The 23,067-nt window shown below is 39.6% G+C and overlaps 1 protein-coding gene across 2 annotated transcripts; it reads left to right on the top strand.

Annotated features, from left to right (window-relative positions):
• The first annotated feature begins 1,716 nt into the window (after positions 1-1,716).
• On the top strand, positions 1,717-22,670 carry LOC121562168 (transcription factor AP-2-delta-like). Of its 2 annotated transcripts, none has more exons than XM_041874519.1 (8): positions 1,717-2,050; positions 3,756-4,265; positions 7,184-7,244; positions 13,191-13,356; positions 14,218-14,336; positions 15,227-15,368; positions 16,224-16,337; positions 21,864-22,670. In XM_041874519.1, exons 1-8 carry the CDS (start codon positions 1,997-1,999, stop codon positions 22,072-22,074), a joined length of 1,377 nt encoding a protein of 458 aa, XP_041730453.1. In that variant the 5' UTR covers positions 1,717-1,996; the 3' UTR covers positions 22,075-22,670. The 2 variants fall into 2 exon arrangements, with proteins under 2 accessions (XP_041730453.1, XP_041730454.1); XM_041874520.1 differs by lacking the exon at positions 1,717-2,050 and adding an exon at positions 2,911-3,167.
• Positions 22,671-23,067: the final 397 nt, after the last annotated feature.

Below are 23,067 nucleotides of genomic sequence, written 5' to 3'. Positions count from 1 at the left end.
TATTTATCATAAAGCGTATAGGCTAGTATATTTATCAAAAAGAGTATAGGCTAGTATATTTATCATAAAGCGTATAGGCTAGTATATTTATCAAAAAGAGTATAGGCTAGTATATTTATCAAAAAGAGTATAGGCTAGTATATTTATCAAAAAGAGTATAGGCTAGTATATTTATCAAAAAGAGTATAGGCTAGTATATTTATCATATAGTAGGCCTATAGGTTAGTATATGTATCATTCAGTGGTTGTAAACGGATTAATGTCAGATGGCGCTGATCGTTTATGAGATGATTTACGGTAGTAGCCTTCACTTCAACCTCAACGGGATGTTGATAGGCATGGTTAACTGTATTAGCCTATATATACTACACTGATAGTTATTATAGTATAGCCTAGTAGTATGCTGTTATAGTAGTTCATTTTTTAAAGTAGGCGATATATTATAATTTCAGCCTGTCTGTCTGAGTGTTCATTTCTCTGCCGCTGAGATTCTGAGAGTTGGAGCTGGAGTCTCGAGCCTTGCGGGGCAGCAGATGGAGCCGGTCCGGGCTCGATCTCACTGCGCATCTGGTGCTGCGCTTCCCGCGCTGTCCGCGAGGCTGCTCCACGAGCTAAGCCCTATTAGCACCGTCTACTACGCAACTGGTGCCTCGCGCACACAGCGCGCTCTGCCCGGTGGACACGCAGGGAAAAGCTTAATCCTCACATGCGACAACTGGTCTTCAAACGCGCGGAGGTTTCATCAAGCCTCGAGGCAAAACAATCGAATTACTTAATTTACTCATGGACATGAGGGCCTTGAGAACCTTATATTTAAAAATCATCCATTAAACCTTGTATAATGTGTGCGTTTCATGATCTTGTTTTGTGGTTGTAAATTCTCATTTGGATTATATAATTTAGAAGAGATGTAGGATAATATTGTTGAGATGAGAGAGTGTTGTGGTGGTTATTCAGCGATAGGCCTGAGACCTGCAGGAACAGATGGAGAAATAGTTTCCTAATTCAAGACTAAGACTCAATATCGGCGTCTAACTGGCCTGCCTATCTGTCTGTCTGTCTGTCTGTCTGTCTGTCTGTATAAGCGTCTCTGGTGACTGGTTATTATAATGACACAGTCTGCACTCTGCACATTAATATCACATCGTTACAGTTTAAACCACAACCGGTTGTTTCAGTTAAACATTGATTAACATTTCCACGTGCCTGTTGGGCTGCCGGTTTTGGTAGTGGAGTGGGCGGATGGGCTTAGGGTCTGGCCGCTCCCGGAGTAATTGCGATAATTTGGGTTAAATAATTAGGCTTGAGGCTTTAAAACACTTTAAAAGCACCGTCGTGCCCTCACGTTGACTCACTTTCTCTTCTCTCTCCCTCCATCCCTCCATCCCTCCCTCTCTCTCTCAGTGTGTGTGTGTGTGTGTGTGTGTGTGTGTGTGTGTGTGTGTGTGTGTGTGTGTTCTGAATGTGTTATATCTGACAGACTGCTAGAGTAGTTCAGTACTGAGGCAGACAGAGAGAGCTGCAGGGCCTGACCGGAAGCACAGACTTCTTCTGTCGTTTCACATTTCTCTTTTCCTCTCTTCCCTCCCGAGCCGGCAGGCCCTCACTCTCAATCTCTCTCTCTCTCTCTCTCTCTCTCTCTCTCTCTCTCTCTCTCTCTCTCTCTCTCTCTCTCTACCAGCCCGTTACCCGTCTAACCGGCTCAGGACCACCCTGTGGGCAGGCGCACAGGTGAGCGCGGGTGGTTGAGCTCATCATAGTGACCACCGTGTCTCACGCTGATTTCCCGTTCCTAGCCAGTGTCGCCAGCTGACCTCCGTGCAAGCCCCAGCCTGTCACACAATGGAGTCAGAGTCTTGTAGCGGTCTGCTCGAGGGCAACATGGCAGAGGACACTTCCCCTCAACGCGTGAGCCGGGGTTGAAGATGCTCGATCCAAACCAACAAAAGAGAAGAGACGAGTTGGTATCTCCGTTTCCCTCACGAGCTGCAACCTTATGGCCCTTCTGCATGAGCGCAGAGCACAAACAAACACACAAAAACTTATCCTGGTAATATCACAAAGCCTCAACAATTTACTGTGAAATGCCGTTTTGTTAGCCTATAAATGTACGTTATAAATGTCCATGTTCCATTTATGACATAAAAGAAAAGCTACGAGGTTTATTTCTCAAAGAAAATCCAGTGCTGTTAGCAGAAATTATCTCCTGATTATTGTCATTATTTCTCTCCAGGAAATGATCTTCTTTCCTGGTATACACTCATTGCATAGCCGATTGTCCCTTATTTCCAAATGCATCTGGAGCAGACATTACTGTTTAATATGGAGTCTATTTGATTTAAAAACAAGGACAATTTAAAATAATAGTAATAAAGGCAATAAATAAGTATATAATAATATATCATATTGATATTAATTACACAACAACAATAACGATAGTAATACAAATAAAACAATAATAATCATATTGGTAATAGTAATAATAAAATGCTTAATAGAGATTCGTTGACGGTGCACGGCAATCAAGTGCTCTGTTTGAAAAAACTAAATAGCCTATATAAAATGACATTTAGTTTAATAGATCAGAAAAAAATATTCTTAAAACGAAGATACATGTTTATTTCATAAAGATTGCCTAAATAAACCAGGGGATGTTTTGAAATCAACTTACATTTAGTTGAAAATCCGATTAGTTTTGTAATAGCCATGTGGGTAAAACGAAGAAAGCAAACCGTCTGAAAATACAAAGGAGCAAAAATAAAATGTCCACAAAAATGGTAAAACATTTTGAAAGTGTCGGTTCCTTATTAGGGAAGATACAATATTTATTCCTTGTCTCCTGGGATGGAAGCAGCTAGCTCGTCTATTGTCCTCCATCCATTCCTCAGTGCTGATGCTTATTTTTCTAACTATATTATCAGGGGACCACCGACGACATCACAACAGAAATACCCTGCAAGTACAAAATCCGTGCGCCAGCCGGTGTGATGGTACAGAGGGAAACGCTCGCGTTCCACCATCTATAGGGCGGCTCCGTGCAGGGACTTTTTCAATTTCTCTCGGTTTGGGGATTTTAACGGAAAGCATTTATTCGATCAGGAGGGAAAGCTGGTTAGCGGAGCAACACAATGTCAGCCACGTTCCCCGGTTTGGTCCATGATGCCGAGGTATTTATTTATTATCACTCTTCATTATCAATAACATTAAGGAATATAATCTATCAGTTATAGTAATCACACCTGTTTGATACATGCATATTTAAAGTAAAATCGTTGTGATGCGTCTCCAGAAAGCAGAGCTTCAGATACCCTGGATAATGGGAGAGGACTGGCTCGGTGAAACTGGAGTTATTTGTTTTATTTGTGTGGAGAGAGAGGGAATAAAATGAGAAAGGCAGACGAGGCTTGTGTGTGTAAACCGGTAACGGGTGTGATTAGAACATTTAGGGCGGAACACTGGTGGCTCGCTCTACTTACCTGCCACCCAGCGCGCGCAGAGCTGAGACCCAAATAAGAATAGAACAACACATGCTCTGAAACGCTGCACTGAGAATGACAGATACCGGGTACAACGCACACACACTGAGGGTTTGTGCCGCTGTGCATACCCCTCCCAGGCTCATGCAATCACATTTTCTTCAGGTGTTTTTTCTAAGAGCTTTGGGTGTTTGAGTTTGAGGTGTTAAAAGAGAGAGAGGTAAAGAGAGAGATGGTAAATGAAATGACACCGCTGATATTTCCCTTTCTTCCTCTCAGATACGTCATGACGGGTCCAACAGTTACCGTCTGATGCAGCTAGGTTGCCTTGAGAGCGTCGCCAACTCCTCGGTGGCTTATAGCTCGTCCTCGCCGCTCACAGCCTACCCCGCTGCGGCTACAGAGTTCGCCTCGCCCTACTTCTCCACCAACCACCAGTACACCCCCCTGCACCACCAGTCCTTCCACTATGACTTCCAGCACTCCCACCCCGCGGTGGGACCGGAGGCGTACGGCCTCAACTCTCTCCACTCTGGGCAGTATTACCAGCAGATTCACCACGCGACACACGGAGATGCAGACTTCATCAACCTGCACAGTGCCCGTGCACTCAAGTCCTCGTGCCTGGACGAGCAGCAGCGGCGCGAGCTGGGCTGCCTGGACGCCTACCGGCGCCATGACCTGTCTTTGATGACGTCACACGGCGGGCAGTACGGGATGCACCACGACCAGAGGCTGCTGCCTGCGGCCGGTCTTGGGCTCCCTCCCCCCGGGGCGGATGACCTGCAGGTACCCCCTCTCCTCTTCTCTTCTCTCTCCTCTCCTCTCCTCTCCTCCACTGTTGTCATCCTGATCAAACACCAACAAGTCTACCCAGCTGCTCACACTTTTCACCCAACAGCCACACTGGCTATAGTGCACCACAAAGTTTAATTTCAGACCCTAAATCCTAAACCCAAGGTCATAACTCCGAAACCCTAGCCCCTATCTCCTAAACCATATTCCCTAGCCCCTATCTCCTAAACCCTAGCCCCTAACTCCTAAACCATATTCCCTAGCCCCTAACCCTAACCCTATCTCCTAAACCCTAACTCTTGTCACTCTCAGAGTCCGTATGTCTGTCTGTCTGTCTGTCTGTCTGTCTGTCTGTCTGTCTGTCTGTCTGTCTGTCTGTCTGTCTGTCTGTCTGTCTGTCTGTCTGTCTGTCCTGTTCCAAACACAAAGAGAGGAGTTTATCTCTGCTCCCCTCACACGCTGCAGAACTTCAGCTATTCTGAGTAGGACAAGGAGGGTTCAGTCAAAAATAAAAATAGAACATTCAATGTATGAATATGACATTCGATACCTACATTAGGCTGATATTACACTAGATGGAGAGGAATTAAATCAAAATGGGTAAAATTGAAAGATTAAGTAATCTAGAATTAAACTGAATGGAATAAACGCTGCATTAAAACAGTTAATGTGAGAAATCCACTTCCATTATGCAGTCCACCCTCTATTTTACTCCAAATTCACGTGACCTATATTTTACATATTATTTTGGATGTAAAGAAATGGTGTGTGTGTGCGTCCGGCTGGTGAGGCGGTGAAAAGATGCTGGTTCTCTCTTCTCTTCTGAAAGGCGGATTAAGGGATTGGGGTTCGGGGCACAATGGGCTGCTCGGGCGCCGTAAAGCACCGTAGTTTATCCAATTACCGACTTAATGTCAATCAACGTGTTCTTTATGCAGCGACATCTGAGCGGCGGCTCCGGTTAAACACACTTCTGCGGCTCCGGTTAAACACACTGCTGCGGCTCCGGTTAAACACACTGCTGCACTGGACAGAACCTTCGGTTAAACACATTGCACGAGACAGAACCTCCGGTTAAACACACTGCTGCACTGGACAGAACCTCCGGTTAAACACATTGCACGAGACAGAAAGATCTCGTCTTAAACAGGTTGCATCATTCCTTTATCGCATTATTCCTTTCTCAACTTTACAACCTAACTGGTAGGATACCAGAAGTAATTAAACTGCTAGCATACCAGAAGTAATTAAACTGGTAGGATTTCAGAAGTAATTCAACTGGTAGGATAACATAAATAATTCAACTACTAGGATACCAGAAGTAATTCAACTGCTAGGATACCAGAAGTAATTCAACTGCTAGGATACCAGAAGTATAGGATAGTCCCCTGTAGCTCAGTTGGTAGAGCATGGCGCTTGCAACGCCAGGGTTGTGGGTTCGTTTCCAACGGGTGGCCAGTATGAAAATGTATGCACTCACCAACTGTAAGTTGCTCTGGATAAGAGCGTCTGCTAAATGACGTAAATGTAAGTAATTCAACTGCTAGACCTAGATATATATTTACTTGACTATTAATATAGGGCTATTTGCTAACTACTTGTTTGTATTATTAATATAGGATAATAACTAGTTGATTAATACTATTTATATAGGGCAATATGATAACTTGTTGTATAAAAGTATTAATAGCATAGCATAGTAAAATAGTCTGCTGGTAAGATCTGTAATAATAATAATAATAATAATAATAATAATAATAATAATAATAATAATAATAATAATAATAACGATAATAACAATAACAATAACTAACAATGATAACGAAAACCATAATAACAATAACAACAATAATAATAATAATAATAATAATAATAATGATAATGATAATGATAATGATAATGATAATGATAATGATAATGTTAATGATAATGGGGATGGTGTTCTAGACCCTACCATATTGTTCTTTCAATGTTCTCTTATTTAGGCTATTATGTTGGTGACGAGGATAACAATTATTATTATTCAGATTATTCAGATTATTATTATAGATGCTAAGAATATAGTTTTTATTTAGATGTTAATATATTTCAATATGTCACCATCATTACCACTTCATTATGTAGATTGTTATCAGACATTTGAGTGGTGTGTTGGTAGGAAGGGGTCTCTCACACCCTGGCCATTAGAATATGTCTCTGACCTCCTTTAGAAAAGAAAGGCACGTGAACCTGAGTAGAACAGATGCAGTCTGTCTCGTGCAGCACATCGCATCTTTGAGCGACTAAAGAGATTTCCATGCTCAACAAAAGAGCTGCCACACCTTTCCCCCGCCAGGCTCCCTAACTCTTTCTCCTGTTAGACGTTTAATGTATGCGAGACCTCTGCGTTTTGTATATTGATTGTATAATCACTTTAGCTTCGGAGTAAAAAATATGCTATACAGCCGAGTTTGTTAAAAAGACTTAGACGGCCTGTTCCATGTGGCGCGAGAAAGACAGCCGAGTGTTGTATTTTAATCAGGGTTGTGTCTGTGCCCGGCCGCCTCGCGGCTCACACCGGGGATTAACCGGGTTCTTCTCAATAAAAGCTCGTGTTCCTCAGTCATTCTGATGACATCACTGATATCATGCCCTGCACGCGGCCATGTGTAACAGGTTCCACATCTGTGGTTAGGATCGGTTATAAGCGGTAACAACAGGTAGACGCAGGTGTCAAAACACGCGCACGGACACACACACACACACACACACACACACACACACACACACACACACGCACACCACCGTGGGCTGGGCTGAGCGTTCTCGCTCATCCTGAGGTTGACGCACTGCGCCAAGCCAGTGTGTTTGTGTGTGTGCGTTTCTTGATTCTGATTCTTGATCTTATTATTATTAATGTGACGCTGTTTCAGGGCTCCGTGGAGGCGCAGTGCGGGCTCGTGCTCAATGGCCAAGGCGGCATCATCCGAAGAGGTAAGACACACCTTAAACACACATTAAATGAATACCCCATCTCCTTCCCTCTCTGGTAAAATGAAGAATCGAAAAGACTAGATGGAAGCATTATCTAAAACAAGCGAAAATATATTTTTGTTGAACTAGACAATTTTGTGACACAGCACTGTACTATTTTACATTTTTCTGTCAGTTTGTGTTTAAAATTGTTAAATTAGGATCTCCTGTCAGGTCAATCCAGAGAATTCTACTACTCTGCGTAAATCTGTAATGTCGGGTTTGCTTGACGCTATCAGTGCACTTTCCATTGTAGAATAGAGAGTGTATAATCCTTTCACTCAGATCTGTCATTCTCAAACCAACTCTATTATCAAAATGATTACCAATGAGGAGAAGAAACAAAATTCATATTTCCTAACAATAATAAAAATGACAGCAACAATAACAGTAATAATAATAATAATAATAACAGTAATAATAATAATAATAATAACAGTAATAATAATAATAATAATAATAACAGTAATAATAATAATAATAATAATAACAGTAATAATAATAATAATAATAACAGTAATAAAAACAGTTATAATAATAGTTATAGTAATCATAAAAATAATAGTTGTAATAACAGTAATGATTACAGTTGTAATAGCAGTAATAATTACAGTTGTAATAGCAGTAATAATTACAGTTGTAATAACAGTAATAATTACAGTTGTAATAACATTAATAATTACAGTTGTAATAACAGTAATAATTACAGTTGTAATAACAGTAATAATTACAGTTGTAATAACAGTAATAATTACAGTTGTAATAACAGTAATAATTACAGTTGTAATAACAGTAATAATTACAGTTGTAATAACAGTAATAATTACAGTTGTAATAGCAGTAATAATTACAGTTGTAATAGCAGTAATAATTACAGTTGTAATAACAGTAATAATTACAGTTGTAATAACAGTAATAATTACAGTTGTAATAGCAGTAATGATTACAGTTGTAATAGCAGTAATAATTACAGTTGTAATAACAGTAATAATTACAGTTGTAATAACAGTAATAATTACAGTTGTAATAATAGTAATAATTACAGTTGTAATAATAGTAATATGAGTAAAAGCAATAACGGTAATAATAACAGTAATAATAATAACACTAGTAATAATAAGAACAGTAATGGAGTAATGTTAATAACAGTAATAATAATAGTTATAATAACACAAATAATTACAGTAATAATAACGATAATAATAGTAACCCCTAACCCTAACCCTAATTAAACAGTTATAATGATAGTCATTTGGTAATTTCATTATGTTGGGCTTCACAGTCATAACTAACGGATGTTTTGGTCATTTCATTATGTTGGGCTTCACAATCATAACTAACGGATGTTTTGAAGTCATTTCTTTATGTTGGGCTTCACAATCATAACTAACGGATGTTTTGAAGTCATTTCTTTATGTTGGGCTTCACAATCATAACTAACGGATGTTTTGAAGTCATTTCTTTATGTTGGGCTTCACAGTAATAACTGGAGGATGTTTTGAAGTCATTTCATTATGTTGGGCTTCACAGTAATAACTGGAGGATGTTTTGAAGTCATTTCTTTATGTTGGGCTTCACAGTAATAACTGGAGGATGTTTTGAAGTCATTTCTTTATGTTGGGCTTCACAGTAATAACTGGAGGATGTTTTGAAGTCATTTCATTATGTTGGGCTTCACAGTAATAACTGGAGGATGTTTTGAAGTCATTTCATTATGTTGGGCTTCACAGTAATAACTGGAGGATGTTTTGAAGTCATTTCATTATGTTGGGCTTCACAGTAATAACTGGAGGATGTTTTGAAGTCATTTCATTATGTTGGGCTTCACAGTAATAACTGGAGGATGTTTTGAAGTCATTTCTTTATGTTGGGCTTCACAGTAATAACTGGAGGATGTTTTGAAGTCATTTCTTTATGTTGGGCTTCACAGTAATAACTGGAGGATGTTTTGAAGTCATTAGTGAAAACTTATGGCTGTTTTTATTACTTGTTATCTTTGCCAAATTGGATATTAACTGTATAATGAAATATGGCCTAAGGGTGTAGAAAGAGATCATTAGAACTCTGAAATGTTGTTCCTGCTGATTTCTATCCACTAGGCTGTTGACACAATACTTTTCCATGTGTTTGTGTGGTAAAGTAAAGTAAATATAAATTAAAAAACAAAAAAACAAAAATTAAGATAAAAAAAACATTTTAGCTTGAGCGAAAAAGACAACAAAAAGTGAACTGCTTTCCGATATTTTTACCATATTACTTTCTGTTGATGTGATAGTATTTTTACCATATCACTTTATGTTGCTGTGATAGTATTTTTACCATATTACTTTCTGTTGATGTGATAGTATTTTACCATATTACTTTCTGTTGATGTGATAGTATTTTTACCATATCACTTTCTGTTGCTGTGAATGAAGCAAAGAAGGCGTTATTCTTCCGTTATTCTCGAGCTATACACATGTGTAATTTTCGAGCTAGCAGCCTGTGTCTAGTAGTTCATATTTCATAAACTGCCTAGGTGTGTATATGTGTGTATGTATGTGTGTGTGTATATGTGTTTGTGTGTGTGTGTGTGTATGTGTGTGTATGTGTGTATATGTGTTTGTGTGTGTGTGTATGTGTGTGTGTGTGTGTGTGTGTGTGTGTGTGTGTCTGCTACTCTGTCTAGGTGTTGTTTTTTTTGGTTTTCTGGAGGTTTGATGCGGGAATCTCTCCGCTATCACTTTCGGTTAATGGTGTGTAGGATTTAGCCGTGAGCTCCTCTGCTCCAACCATCACAACCAATAATCTTTGCTTTACCTCGCGCTCCCGTATCGATAGCTTCTCTCGCCTCGGGCGGCAGCTTTGATATGCTAATGCCGCGCGGCCCGAATTCAGCTGAGATCATATTAATGTTGTTCTTTCTGACGGCGGCTTTGGCGCCATGAATATTCACACAACCTTTTTCAAAAGAAATCTCTCCAGAAACGCGGCTCCTACTTAGAGCACTGTCTGTGTTTTAATCACCAGTATCCCGCGAAGCCTTCAGCGTCTGATCAAGCCTATCACCTTCTACGTGCACGCGCCCTCTCTGAGACTGCTGCTGGGTTTGTGTGGGCTGTGCTGTCTTGTGACAGGTGCTATAAACATTGTGGTTAAAATAGGAGGAGAATGACATTTGGCCCATGTCTCTTTTTCTTTAATTTTCGTGGCAAACTTGTAAAAGGCGCTTGATTCCGAGTGTGATCCCGCCACTGCTCCGCCGCTGCCTGAGGCTACTCTCCGCTGCTTAAATAGAGCTATCGCCTCTGGGCCCACGCGCTCCACCGCACTATCGGCAATAGCTCTTTTTCCATTGCCCGTGGCAACATAAAATACAAACTACTTTGATTCAAAACATTTTTGGAGGAATTACTGTGATGTGAACTTACAGCTTTCAGAGATGTGAGCCTGACTGACAGGCCAGGCCGGAAACTGTCACACAGCCGGACTTCACACACAAACACACACACGCACACACACACGCACACATTAGCCTGTGACCATATTTAATCCTGTATCAAATAGTGAAAGCCTATAGCTGGATTTGCAAGGTTTATTCAAATTAGAGTTAATCAATGTCTGTGTTCTCATTGATAAAGTGTTGTCAGTCCAACCTCCCTCTTACCCTGATACTATGCCCCCCAGTCTGTTAGCAGCTGCTAGGGTTGTTTTGTATTTGTATTTATTAGGGAACTTCAATCTTTAAAAATTGTCTAATAAAACTAATACTTTTTTTATGGTGAGCGAGCCTTTTGCCTTTTCCTGTCCAATGATATTTATTATGGATCCCCATTAGTTCCTGTCAAGGCAGCAGCTACTCTTCCTGGGGTCCAAACAAATTAAGGCACTTACATTACACATAAAACAAAAGATAAAACAGTACATCATATAACATTATTACACCACTACATATCTACAATACAACATGTATAATACCACCATACAACAATATTACAATGTACATGTGCGTAGAGTGTGTGTGCGTATGCGTGTATCTGTACCTGTGTGTCTCTTCACAGTCCCCCGCTGTTCCATAAGGTGGATTTTTATCGGTTTTTGAAAATCTGATTCTACTTCTTACATCAGTTACCTGATGTGGAATAGAGTTCAATGTAGTCATGGCTCTATATAGTACTGTGCACCTCCCATAGTCTGTTCTGGACTTGGGGATTGTGAAGAGACCTCTGGTGGCATGTCTTGTGGGGTATGCATGGGTGTCCGAGCTGTGTGCTAGTAGTTTAAACAGACAGCTCGGTGCATTCAGCTTGTCAACACTTCTTACAAAAACAAGTAGTGCTGAAGTCAATCTTTCCTCCGCTTTGAGCCATGAGAGATTGACATGCATATTATTAATGTTAGCTCCCCGTGTACATTTAAGGGCCAGCCGTGCTGCCCTGTTCTGAGCCAATTGTAATTTTCCTAAGTCCCTCTTTGTGGCACCTGACCACACTACTGAACAGTAGTCTAGGTGTGACAAAACTAGGGCCTGTAGGACCTGCCTTGTTGATATTGTTGTTAAGAAGGCAGAGCAGCGCTTTATCATGGACAGACTTCTCCCCATCTTAGCTACTGTTGTATCAACATGTTTTCACCATGACAGTTTACAATCCAGGGTTACTCCAAGCAGTTTAGTCTCCTCAACTTGCTAAATTTCCACATTATTCATTACAATATTTAGTTGAGGTTTAGGGTTTAGTGAATGATTTGTCCCAAATACAAAGCTTTTAGTTTTTGAAATATTCAGGACTAACTTATTCCTTGCCACCCATTCAAAAACTAACTGCAGCTCTTTGTTAAGTGTTGCAGTTATTTCAGTTGCTGTAGTAGCTGATGTGTATAGTGTTGAGTCATCCGCATACATAGACACACTGGCTTTACTCAAAGCAAGTGGCATGTCATTAGTAAAAATTGAAAAAACTAAGGAGCCTAGACAGCTGCCCTGGGGAATTCCTGATTCTACCTGGATTATGTGGGAGAAGCTTCCATTAAAGAACACTCTCTGTGTTCTGTTAAACAGGAAACTCTTTATCCACATTATAGCAGGGGGTGTAAAGCCATAACACATATGTATTTCCATCAGCAGACTATGATCGATAATGTCAAAAACCGCACTGAAGTCTAACAAAACAACTCCCACAATCTTTTTATCATCAATTTCTCTCAGCCAAACAGTCATTTGTGTAAGTGCTGTGCTTGTTGAATGTCCTTCCCTATAAGCATGCTGAAAGTCTGCTGTCAATTTGTTTACTGTAAAATTGCATTGTATCTGGACAAACACAATTTTTTCAAAAATGATTACTAAGGGTTGGTAACAGGCTGATTGGTCGGCTATTTGAGCCAGTAAAGGGGGCTTTACTATTCTTGGGTAGCGGAATGACTTTTGCTTCCCTCCAGGCCTGGGGGCACACACTTTCTAGTAGACTTAGATTGAAGTTATGGCAAATAGGAGTGGCAATATCGTCCGCTATTATCCTCAGTAATTCTCCATCCAAGTTGTCAGACCCTTGTGGCTTGTCATTGTTGATAAACAACAATATTTATTATCATCTCTTCCACCCTCACTTTACGGAATTCAAAATTACAACCCTTGTCTTTCATAATTTGGTCAGATATACTTGGATGTGTAGTGTCGGCGTTTGTGGCTGGCATGTCATGCCTAAATTTACTAATCTTGCCGATCAAAAACTCATTAAAGTAGTTGGCAATATTAGTGGGTTTTGTGATTAATTAACCATCTGATTCTATGAATGATGGAGTGGAGTTTGCCTTTTGTTGACCAAAATGTCTAGGGGGGATTTGCTCATAGGGTTATTGGAGGGGGGTTAGGTACCTGAACCCTATATGTTACTAGTGTTTATTTAACATGTGTATGTGTGTTGTGTCTAGGAGGTACCTGTGTGGTGAACCCCACAGATCTGTTCTGCTCTGTCCCCGGCCGTCTGTCTCTCCTCAGCTCAACCTCTAAATATAAAGTCACCATCGCTGAGGTGAAGAGACGCCTCTCACCTCCAGAGTGTCTCAACGCCTCACTACTGGGAGGAATCCTCCGCAGGTACACACACACACACACACACACACACACACACACACACACACACACACACACACACACACACACACACACACACACACACACAAACTCGATAGTATGAAACATTTTGAAGCTAAACATTTATATAATTTTGAAAGACTCAAATGAGAACAAAAACATGAACAATGGAGTACTGCTGTTAGCCCATACAAATGCATTGAATAACATATTCACTATATGGAACATAAGATAGTCCCCACATTTTTTTAAAAGGACATTTATTCTGAAGTGTCTATCCTATATCTGAGAGATATAAGAAAGATCAGGAAACATTATTATTATTTTTTGTACATATATTTAACCCCATATTTTTGGCACTAAACAGTCTCCATATATACTTCCATTACTGTTTACAACTGGTACCGGGGGACCTATAGATGAATCCAGTGAGGCTTGGGGACGTCCTAGAGCAAAACCAATTCTCACCTTTCTACAGAGGGGTCTTATTAGTGTGTAGCCCAAACCGTTCGGACGCTACAGACAAAAGTTGGCAGATCAGCTGCACTGACTTTAGACGAGTCCCAAGACGCTTGTGGGGTTCGTAGAGCAAATCGTTTGGACGCAACAGACGATTTCATGAGAAGACCGATTTTTGGGATGTCTCATGGTCGGACAAACACAGCTCTAGATCTGTCACATTTCACCGCAGATGCGGAAGTGCGACTGCGGCTGCAGTGGATTGAGACGCATCCAATGCAAAAAATAGATATCTCTAGTTTGAACTGCCATATTTGTGTGGGGATTTTTGGTTCAATGCTAATTATATTATTGATGTGATAATGTATTTCATTAATATCGATGTGATAATGTATTTTAATGCAGAGCTAAGTCTAAGAATGGTGGTCGTTGTCTGAGAGAAAAGTTAGATCGACTGGGCCTCAACCTGCCAGCTGGACGGAGAAAAGCTGCAAACGTTACACTGCTCACCTCTCTGGTGGAAGGTAGGAATAACTGATCCCTTTATCGATCTAAACCTCCTAATAAAACTCATCCCTCTATCGATCTAAACCTCCTAATAAAACTCATCCCTCTATCGATCTAAACCTTCGAATAAAACTCATCCCTCTATCGATCTACACTTTCTAATAAAACTCATCCCTCTATCAATCAATACCCTCTAATAAAACTCATCCCTCTATCAATCTAAACCTCCTAATAAAACTCATCCCTCTATCAATCTAAACCTCCTAATAAAACTCATCCCTCTATCAATCTAAACCTCCTAATAAAACTCATCCCTCTATCGATCTACACATTCTAATAAAACTCATCCCTCTATCAAGCTACACCTCCTAATAAAACTCATCCCTCTATCGATCTACACCTCCTAATAAAACTCATCCCTCTATCGATCTACACCTCCTAATAAAACTCATCCCTTTATCAATCTACACCTCCTAATAAAACTCATCCCTCTATCGATCTACACCTCCTAATAAAACTCATCCCTTTATCAATCAATACCCTCTAATAAAACTCATCCCTCTATCGATCTACACATTCTAATAAAACTCATCCCTCTATCAATCTACACATTCGAATAAAACTCATCCCTCTATCAATCAATACCCTCTAATAAAACTCATCCCTCTATCGATCTACACATTCTAATAAAACTCATCCCTCTATCGATCTACACCTCCTAATAAAACTCATCCCTCTATCGATCTACACCTCCTAATAAAACTCATCCCTCTATCAATCTACACCTCCTAATAAAACTCATCCCTCTATCAATCAATACCCTCTAATAAAACTCATCCCTCTATCAAGCTACACATTCTAATAAAACTCATCCCTCTATCCTAATATAATGTGTATGTGTTTGTAGGTGAGGCGCTCCACCTGGCCAGAGACTTTGGTTATACGTGTGAGACAGAGTTTCCTACCAAGGCAGCAGGAGAACACCTAGCCAGACAACACAACGAACCCAAGGAGACCAGCGGACGCAAGAAGATGGTGCTGGCCACCAAGTAAGAAACACACTCACACACAGACACAAACACACACACACACACACACACACACACACACACACACACACACACACACACACACACACATACACACACACACACACACACACACACACACACACACACACACACACACACACACACACACACACACACACACACACACACACACACACACACACACACACACACACACACACACACACACACACACACACACACACACACACACACACACACACAGACACACACAGACACACACACACAAACCAAACACACACACACACACACACACACACACACACACACACAGTCTTGTGCAGCTAACCTTGTGGGGACATACAATTCAGTCCCATTCAAATTCCTATTTTCCTTAACCCATAACCCTAACCCTAACCCGTACCCCAACCTTAACCCAAAAACCTAACCTTAACCCTAACCCTAAACCTAACCCTAGCTCCTAACCCTGACCCTAAAACTAACCCTAGCTCCTAACCCTAACCCTAAACCTAATTCTAACACTAATTCTAACCTTAACCCTAAACCTAAAATAACATTTTGTGGAGACCAACAACATGTTAGTCCCATTTTTCTTTGAGTACCATTCTGGGTCCCTTCAAGAAGTATAGTTAAATACACACACACACACACACACACACACACACACACACACACACACACACACACACACACACACACACACACACACACACACACACACACACACACACACACACACACACACACACACACACACACACACACACACACACACACACACACACACACACACACACATTGAACCCTTAACCTCTAACCCCTAACCTGTAACATGTGCCCTGTGACCTTTAGGCAGATCTGTAAAGAGTTCCAGGACCTGTTGAGTCAGGACCGTTCTCCTCTTGGCTCCTCCAGACCCACACCTATTCTGGACCTGGATATACAGAGACACCTCACACACTTCAGGTACACACGTACACACGTAAACACATGCTCACACACACACACACACACACACACACACACACACACACACACACACACACACACACACACACACACACACACACACACACACACACAAACATACACACACACACACACACACACACACACACACACACACACACACACACACACACACACACACACACACACACACACACACACACACACACACACACACACACACACAGAAACACACACACACACACACAGTGATGAGCTTTGTGGGCACTATGGTGTTGAACGCTGAGCTGTAGTCAATAAACCTATGTGAGAATGCTGTTCATTGACTACAGCTCAGTGTTCAACTCCATAGTGCCCTCCAATCTCATCACTAAGCTCAGGACCCTGGGACTAAACACCTCCCTCTGCAACTGGATCTTGTACTTCCTGACGGGTCGCCCCCAGGTGGTAAGGGTAGTCAACACGGGGGCCCCTCAGGGGTGCGTGCTCAGTCCCCTCCTGTACTCCCTGTTCACCCATGACTGCATGGCCAGGCACGACTCCAACACCATCATTAAGTTTGCTGACGACAACAGTGGTAGGCCTGATCACCGACAATGATGGGACAGCCTATATGGAGGAGGTCAGAGACCTGGCTGTGTGGTGCCAAGATAACAACCTCTCCCTCAACGTGATCAAGACAAAGGAGATGATTGTGGACTACAGGAAAAGGAGGACTGAACACGCCCCCATTCTCATCGACGGGGCTGTAGTGGAACAGGTTGAGAGCTTCAAGATCCTTGGTGTCCACATCACCAACGAACTATCATGGTCCAAACACACCAAGACAGTCGTGAAGAGGGCACGACAAAGCCTATTCCCCCTCAGGAGACTGAAAAGATTTGGCATGGGTCCTCAGATCCTCAAAAAGTTCTACAGCTGCACCATCGAGAGCATCCTGACCGGTTGCATCACCGCCTGGTGTGGCAACTGCTCGGCATCCAAACCATAAGGTTCCCATATGTGGGAACTCCTTCAAGACCGTTGGAAAAGCATTCCAGGTGAAGCTGGTTGAGAGAATGCCAATAGTGTGCAAAACTGTCATCAAGGCAAAGGGGGGCTATTTGAAGAATCTCAAATATAAAATATATTTTGGTTTGTTTAACACTTGTTTGGTTACTACATGATTCCATATGTGTTACTTCATAGTTTTGATGTCTTCACTATTATTCTACAAACGTTTGACTGATAGTATATATGTAGTGTATATATAGTATATATATAGTGTTTATATTGTGTCAATATAGTGTATATATATAATATATACTTTCTATATATTGTATATAGTGTCTATATAGTGTATATAATGTATATATCATGTATATAGTCTATATATATTGTATTGATGGTGTCTATGTAATGTAATAGTGTATATAAATTGTATATATTGTCTATTTAATGTATATATAATGTCTTTATAGTGTCTATAGTGTATATAGTGTCTATATTGTGTATGAAGTGTATGACGTGAATATGTAGTGTAGATAGTGTATAGTGTGTATACAGTGTGTATATAGTGTGTATATAGTGTTTATATAGTGTGTATATAGTGTGTATATAGTGTGTATATAGTGTTATATAGTGTGTATATAGTGTTATATAGTGTGTATATAGTGTTATATAGTGTGTATATAGTGTTTATATAGTGTGTATATAGTGTGTATATAGTGTGTATATAGTGTTTATATAGTGTGTATATAGTGTGTATATAGTGTGTATATAGTGTTTATATAGTGTGTATATAGTGTGTATATAGTGTGTATATAGTGTGTATATAGTGTGTATATAGTGTGTATATAGTGTTTATATAGTGTGTATATAGTGTGTATATAGTGTGTATATAGTGTTATATAGTGTGTATATAGTGTGTATATAGTGTTTATATAGTGTGTATATAGTGTGTATATAGTGTTTATATAGTGTGTATATAGTGTGTATATAGTGTGTACATAGGGTGTATATAGTGTGTATATAGTGTTTATATAGTGTGTATATAGTGTGTATATAGTGTGTATATAGTGTTTATATAGTGTGTATATAGTGTGTATATAGTGTTTATATAGTGTGTATATAGTGTGTATATAGTGTGTATATAGTGTTTATATAGTGTGTATATAGTGTGTATATAGTGTTTATATAGTGTGTATATAGTGTGTATATAGTGTTTATATAGTGTGTATATAGTGTGTATATAGTGTGTATATAGTGTGTATATAGTGTGTATATAGTGTGCATATCGTGTGCATATCGTGTGTATATAGTGTGTATATAGTGTGTATATAGTGTTTATATAGTGTGTATATAGTGTGTATATAGTGTGTATATAGTGTTTATATAGTGTGTATATAGTGTTATATAGTGTGTATATAGTGTCTATTCAAATCAAATCAAATCAAATCAAATCAAATTTTATTGGTCACATGCGCCGAATACAACAGGTGCAGACATTACAGTGAAATGCTTACTTACAGCCCTTAACCAACAGTGCATTTATTTTTTAACAAAAAAAGTAAAAATAAAACAACAACAAAAAAAGTGTTGAGAAAAAAAAGAGCAGAAGTAAAATAAAATAACAGTAGGGAGGCTATATATACAGGGGGGGGGGGTCTATATAGTGTTTATATAGTGTATATAGTGTATATAATATGTATATATATGTATATATTGTCTATATAGTTTTTATATAGTATATATAGTGAATATTTAGTGTCTATTGTGTTTGTATAGTGCATATATAGAGTATATACTTTCTATATAGTGCATATATGGTGTCTATACAGTGTCTATATCAAATCAAATCAAATCAAATCAAATTTTATTGGTCACATGCGCCGAATACAACAGGTGCAGACATTACAGTGAAATGCTTACTTACAGCCCTTAACCAACAGTGCATTTATTTTAAACAAAAAAGTAAGAATAAAACAACAACAAAAAAGTGTTGAGAAAAAAAGAGCAGAAGTAAAAATAAAGTGACAGTAGGGGAGGCTATATATACAATAGAATAAAGTGACAGTAGGGAGGCTATATATACAGGGGGTACCGTTGCATAGTCAATGTGCGGGGGCACCCGCTAGTTGAGGTAGTTGAGGTAATATGTACATGTGGGTAGAGTTAAAGTGACTATGCATAAATACTTAACAGAGTAGCAGCAGCGTAAAAAGTATGGGGTGGGGGGCAGTGCAAATAGTCCGGGTAGCCATGATTAGCTGTTCAGGAGTCTTATGGCTTGGGGGTAGAAGCTGTTGAGAAGTCTTTTGGACCTAGACTTGGCACTCCGGTACCGCTTGCCGTGCGGTAGCAGAGAGAACAGTCTATGACTAGGGTGACTGGAGTCTTTGACAATTTTGAGGGCCTTCCTCTGACACCGCCTGGTATAGAGGTCCTGGATGGCTGGGAGCTTTGCCCCTGTGGTGTACTGGGCCGTACGCACTACCCTCTGTAGTGCCTTGCGGTCAGAGGCCAAGCAGTTGTCATACCAGGCGGTGATGCAACCAGTCAGGATGCTCTCGATGGTGCAGCTGTAGAATTTTTTGAGGATCTGAGGACCCATGCCAAATCTTTTTAGTCTCCTGAGGGGGAATAGGCTTTGTCGTGCCCTCTTCACGACTGTCTTGGTGTGTTTGGACCATGATAGTTCGTTGGTGATGTGGACACCAAGGAACTTGAAGCTCTCAACCTGTTCCACTACAGCCCCGTCGATGAGAATGGGGGCGTGCTCAGTCCTCTTTTTTTTCCTGTAGTCCACAATCATCTCCTTTGTCTTGGTCACGTTGAGGGAGAGGTTGTTGTCCTGGCACCACACGGCCAGATCTCTGACCTCCTCCCTATAGGCTGTCTCATCTATATAGTGTCTCAATAGTGTATATATAGTGTAAATATAGTGTATATATAGTGTAAATATAGTGTATATATAGTGTATATATAGTGTAAATATAGTGTATATATAGTGTGTATATATGGTGTCTATATAGTGTGTATATATGGTGTATATATAGTGTGTATATATGGTGTATATATAGTGTATATATATAGTGTATATATGGTGTACTCCTGAGTGGCGCAGTGGTCTAAGGCACTGCATCGTAGTGCTAACTGTGCCACTAGAGATCCTGGTTCGAATCCAGGCTCTGTCGCAGCCGGCCGCGACCGGGAGACTCATGGGCGGCGCACAATTGGCCCAGCGTTGTCCAGGGTAGGGGAGGGAATGGCCGGCAGGGATGTAGCTCAGTTGATAGAGCATGGCGTTTGCAACGCCAGGGTTGTGGGTTCGATTCCCACGTGGGGCCAGTATGAAAAAATTTGTATTCACTAACTGTAAGTCGCTCTGGATAAGAGCGTCTGCTAAATGACTAAAATGTAAATGTATATAGTGTTTCTATATAGTGTGTATATATAGTGTGTAAATAACGTGTATATATAGTGTATATATAGTGTAAACATAGTTTATATAGTGTATATATATTGTATATATAGTGTAAACATAGTTTATATAGTGTATATATAGTGTATATATAGTGTATATATATATTGTATATATAGTGTAATCATAGTTTATATAGTGTATATATTGTTTTTATTGTGTCTATATAGTGTATATAGTGTATATAGTGTATATATAGTTTATATAGTGTATATATCGTTTTTATTGTGTCTATATAGTGTATATAGTGTATATAGTGTATATATAGTTTATATAGTGTATATATCGTTTTTATTGTGTCTATATAGTGTATATAGTGTATATAGTGTATATATAGTTTATATAGTGTATATATCGTTTTTATTGTGTCTATGTAGTGTCTATATAGTTTATATAGTGTATATATCGTTTTTATTGTGTCTATATAGTATATATATAGTGTCTATATAGTGTCTATATAGTGTATATATAGTGTCTATATAGTGTATATATAGTGTCTATATAGTGTCTATATAGTGTATATATAGTGTCTATATAGTGTATATATAGTGTCTATATAGTGTATATATAGTGCATATTTTACATTTTGGTCATGTAGCAGACACTCTTATCCAGAGCGACTTACAGTTAGTGAGTGCATACATTTTTGTCCCTACCGTGTATATGTAGTGTACATTTAGTGTAAATGTGTAATAGTGTAAATGTAATGTATATATTTTGGTCTATTTAGTGTATATATAGTGTCTGTATAGTCTCTAAATCGTATATATTGTGTCTGTATGGTGTCTATATATTGAATATAGTGTATAAATAGTGTTTACATAGTGTCTCTATAGTGTATATAGTGTATAATGTGTACATGTAATGTCTTTATTGTGTCTATATAGTGTATATATAGTGTATACATAGTGTATACATAGTGTATATATAGTGTATATAGTTTATATATAGTGTATATATAGTGTATACATAGTGTATACATAGTGTATATAGTATATATACAGTGTAGATAATGTATATATTGTGTATATTTATGTCTTTATGTATTTTGTGCTCTCCAGTCTGATCACCCATGGCTTCGGGACTCCGGCAGTGTGCGCGGCTCTCAGCACCTTCCAGACCGTTCTTAGTGAGATGCTCAACTTCCTGGATAAACATTCTGCCGCCGGGAACCCTGGGAAAACCTCTGGTCAGGAGACGGAAAAGACTGGAACTGTCCGGAAAACCAGCGAGCTGCTCAATAAAGACGGAAAAGCTGAAAAGACAGAGTAGCCCTTTCTCTGTGCTGTGCAAGCGAGTGTGTGTGTCAGGGTTTGATCCTGTGGAGACGGACAGAGACGTTTATTTATTCTGAACAACAGGAAGTAGAGACAGGGACTTCGGGTCAGCGCCATCTGGGAGTGAACGGGAGAGGAGCAGGGTACACATGCACATGCACGCACACACACAGTCCGTTCTGCCTCCAGAACAGTACAATTAATGCCATTATTATGTTTACCATTTTAGAACCAAGAGACTGGGGTCTGGGTTCACTGTGTTGGTGAGAGTGTGAGACTGGGTTCAATATGTTGGTGAGAGTGTGAGACTGGGTTCACTATGTGCTTGTGTGTGTGCCTCTGCGTGCCAGTGTGTGTGTGAGTCCAGATTTCTGAGACTCTGCCATTTTGTAATGGGGACTATTCAGTTGCCATAGAAACATTTTGTTGTGCATGTCTACCTTTGTACACTCCCCAGAACTACATTTACGACACAAGCTCTTTGACCCTTCATAAACATTTGTATAGATATATATATAAATATTTAAATAACAACTTTTCTTGTAGGCTTTGAATTACATATACTGTATGTTAAAACCATACTCTCTAAAATACCTGTGTTCAATAAAAACAATTGATACATGTTCCTTCCCACTTGTTCCTGTGTAGTGGGTGGCTCAATCAATCAATCAATCAATCAATCAATCAATCAATAAATACACACACACACACACACACACACATATACAGCAAAATATACAAGAACATGTTGTGGTATTGTGTCTTAACAGTCCCAGGATGTGAATCCCTCTGTTAGAATATTAACAGTTTGATTGAATACTCAACAGAAGAACATCTGAAACGGAAAAACATGAAGAATGAAGACCTGACAGTTCCCCAGGCGAGATAGAGAGATAGATAGATACAAATACCATTTTATTTGTCAAATGCGCCGAATACAACCTTACCGTGAAATGCTTACTTACAAGCCCTTAACCAACAATGCAGT

This window comes from Coregonus clupeaformis, unplaced genomic scaffold (genome assembly GCF_020615455.1).
Source record: "Coregonus clupeaformis isolate EN_2021a unplaced genomic scaffold, ASM2061545v1 scaf1369, whole genome shotgun sequence".
NCBI classification, from domain to species: Eukaryota; Metazoa; Chordata; class Actinopteri; order Salmoniformes; family Salmonidae; genus Coregonus; species Coregonus clupeaformis.
The sequence above is the reverse complement of the archived record's forward strand: the minus strand, read 5'-3'. Positions and strand labels throughout refer to the sequence as shown.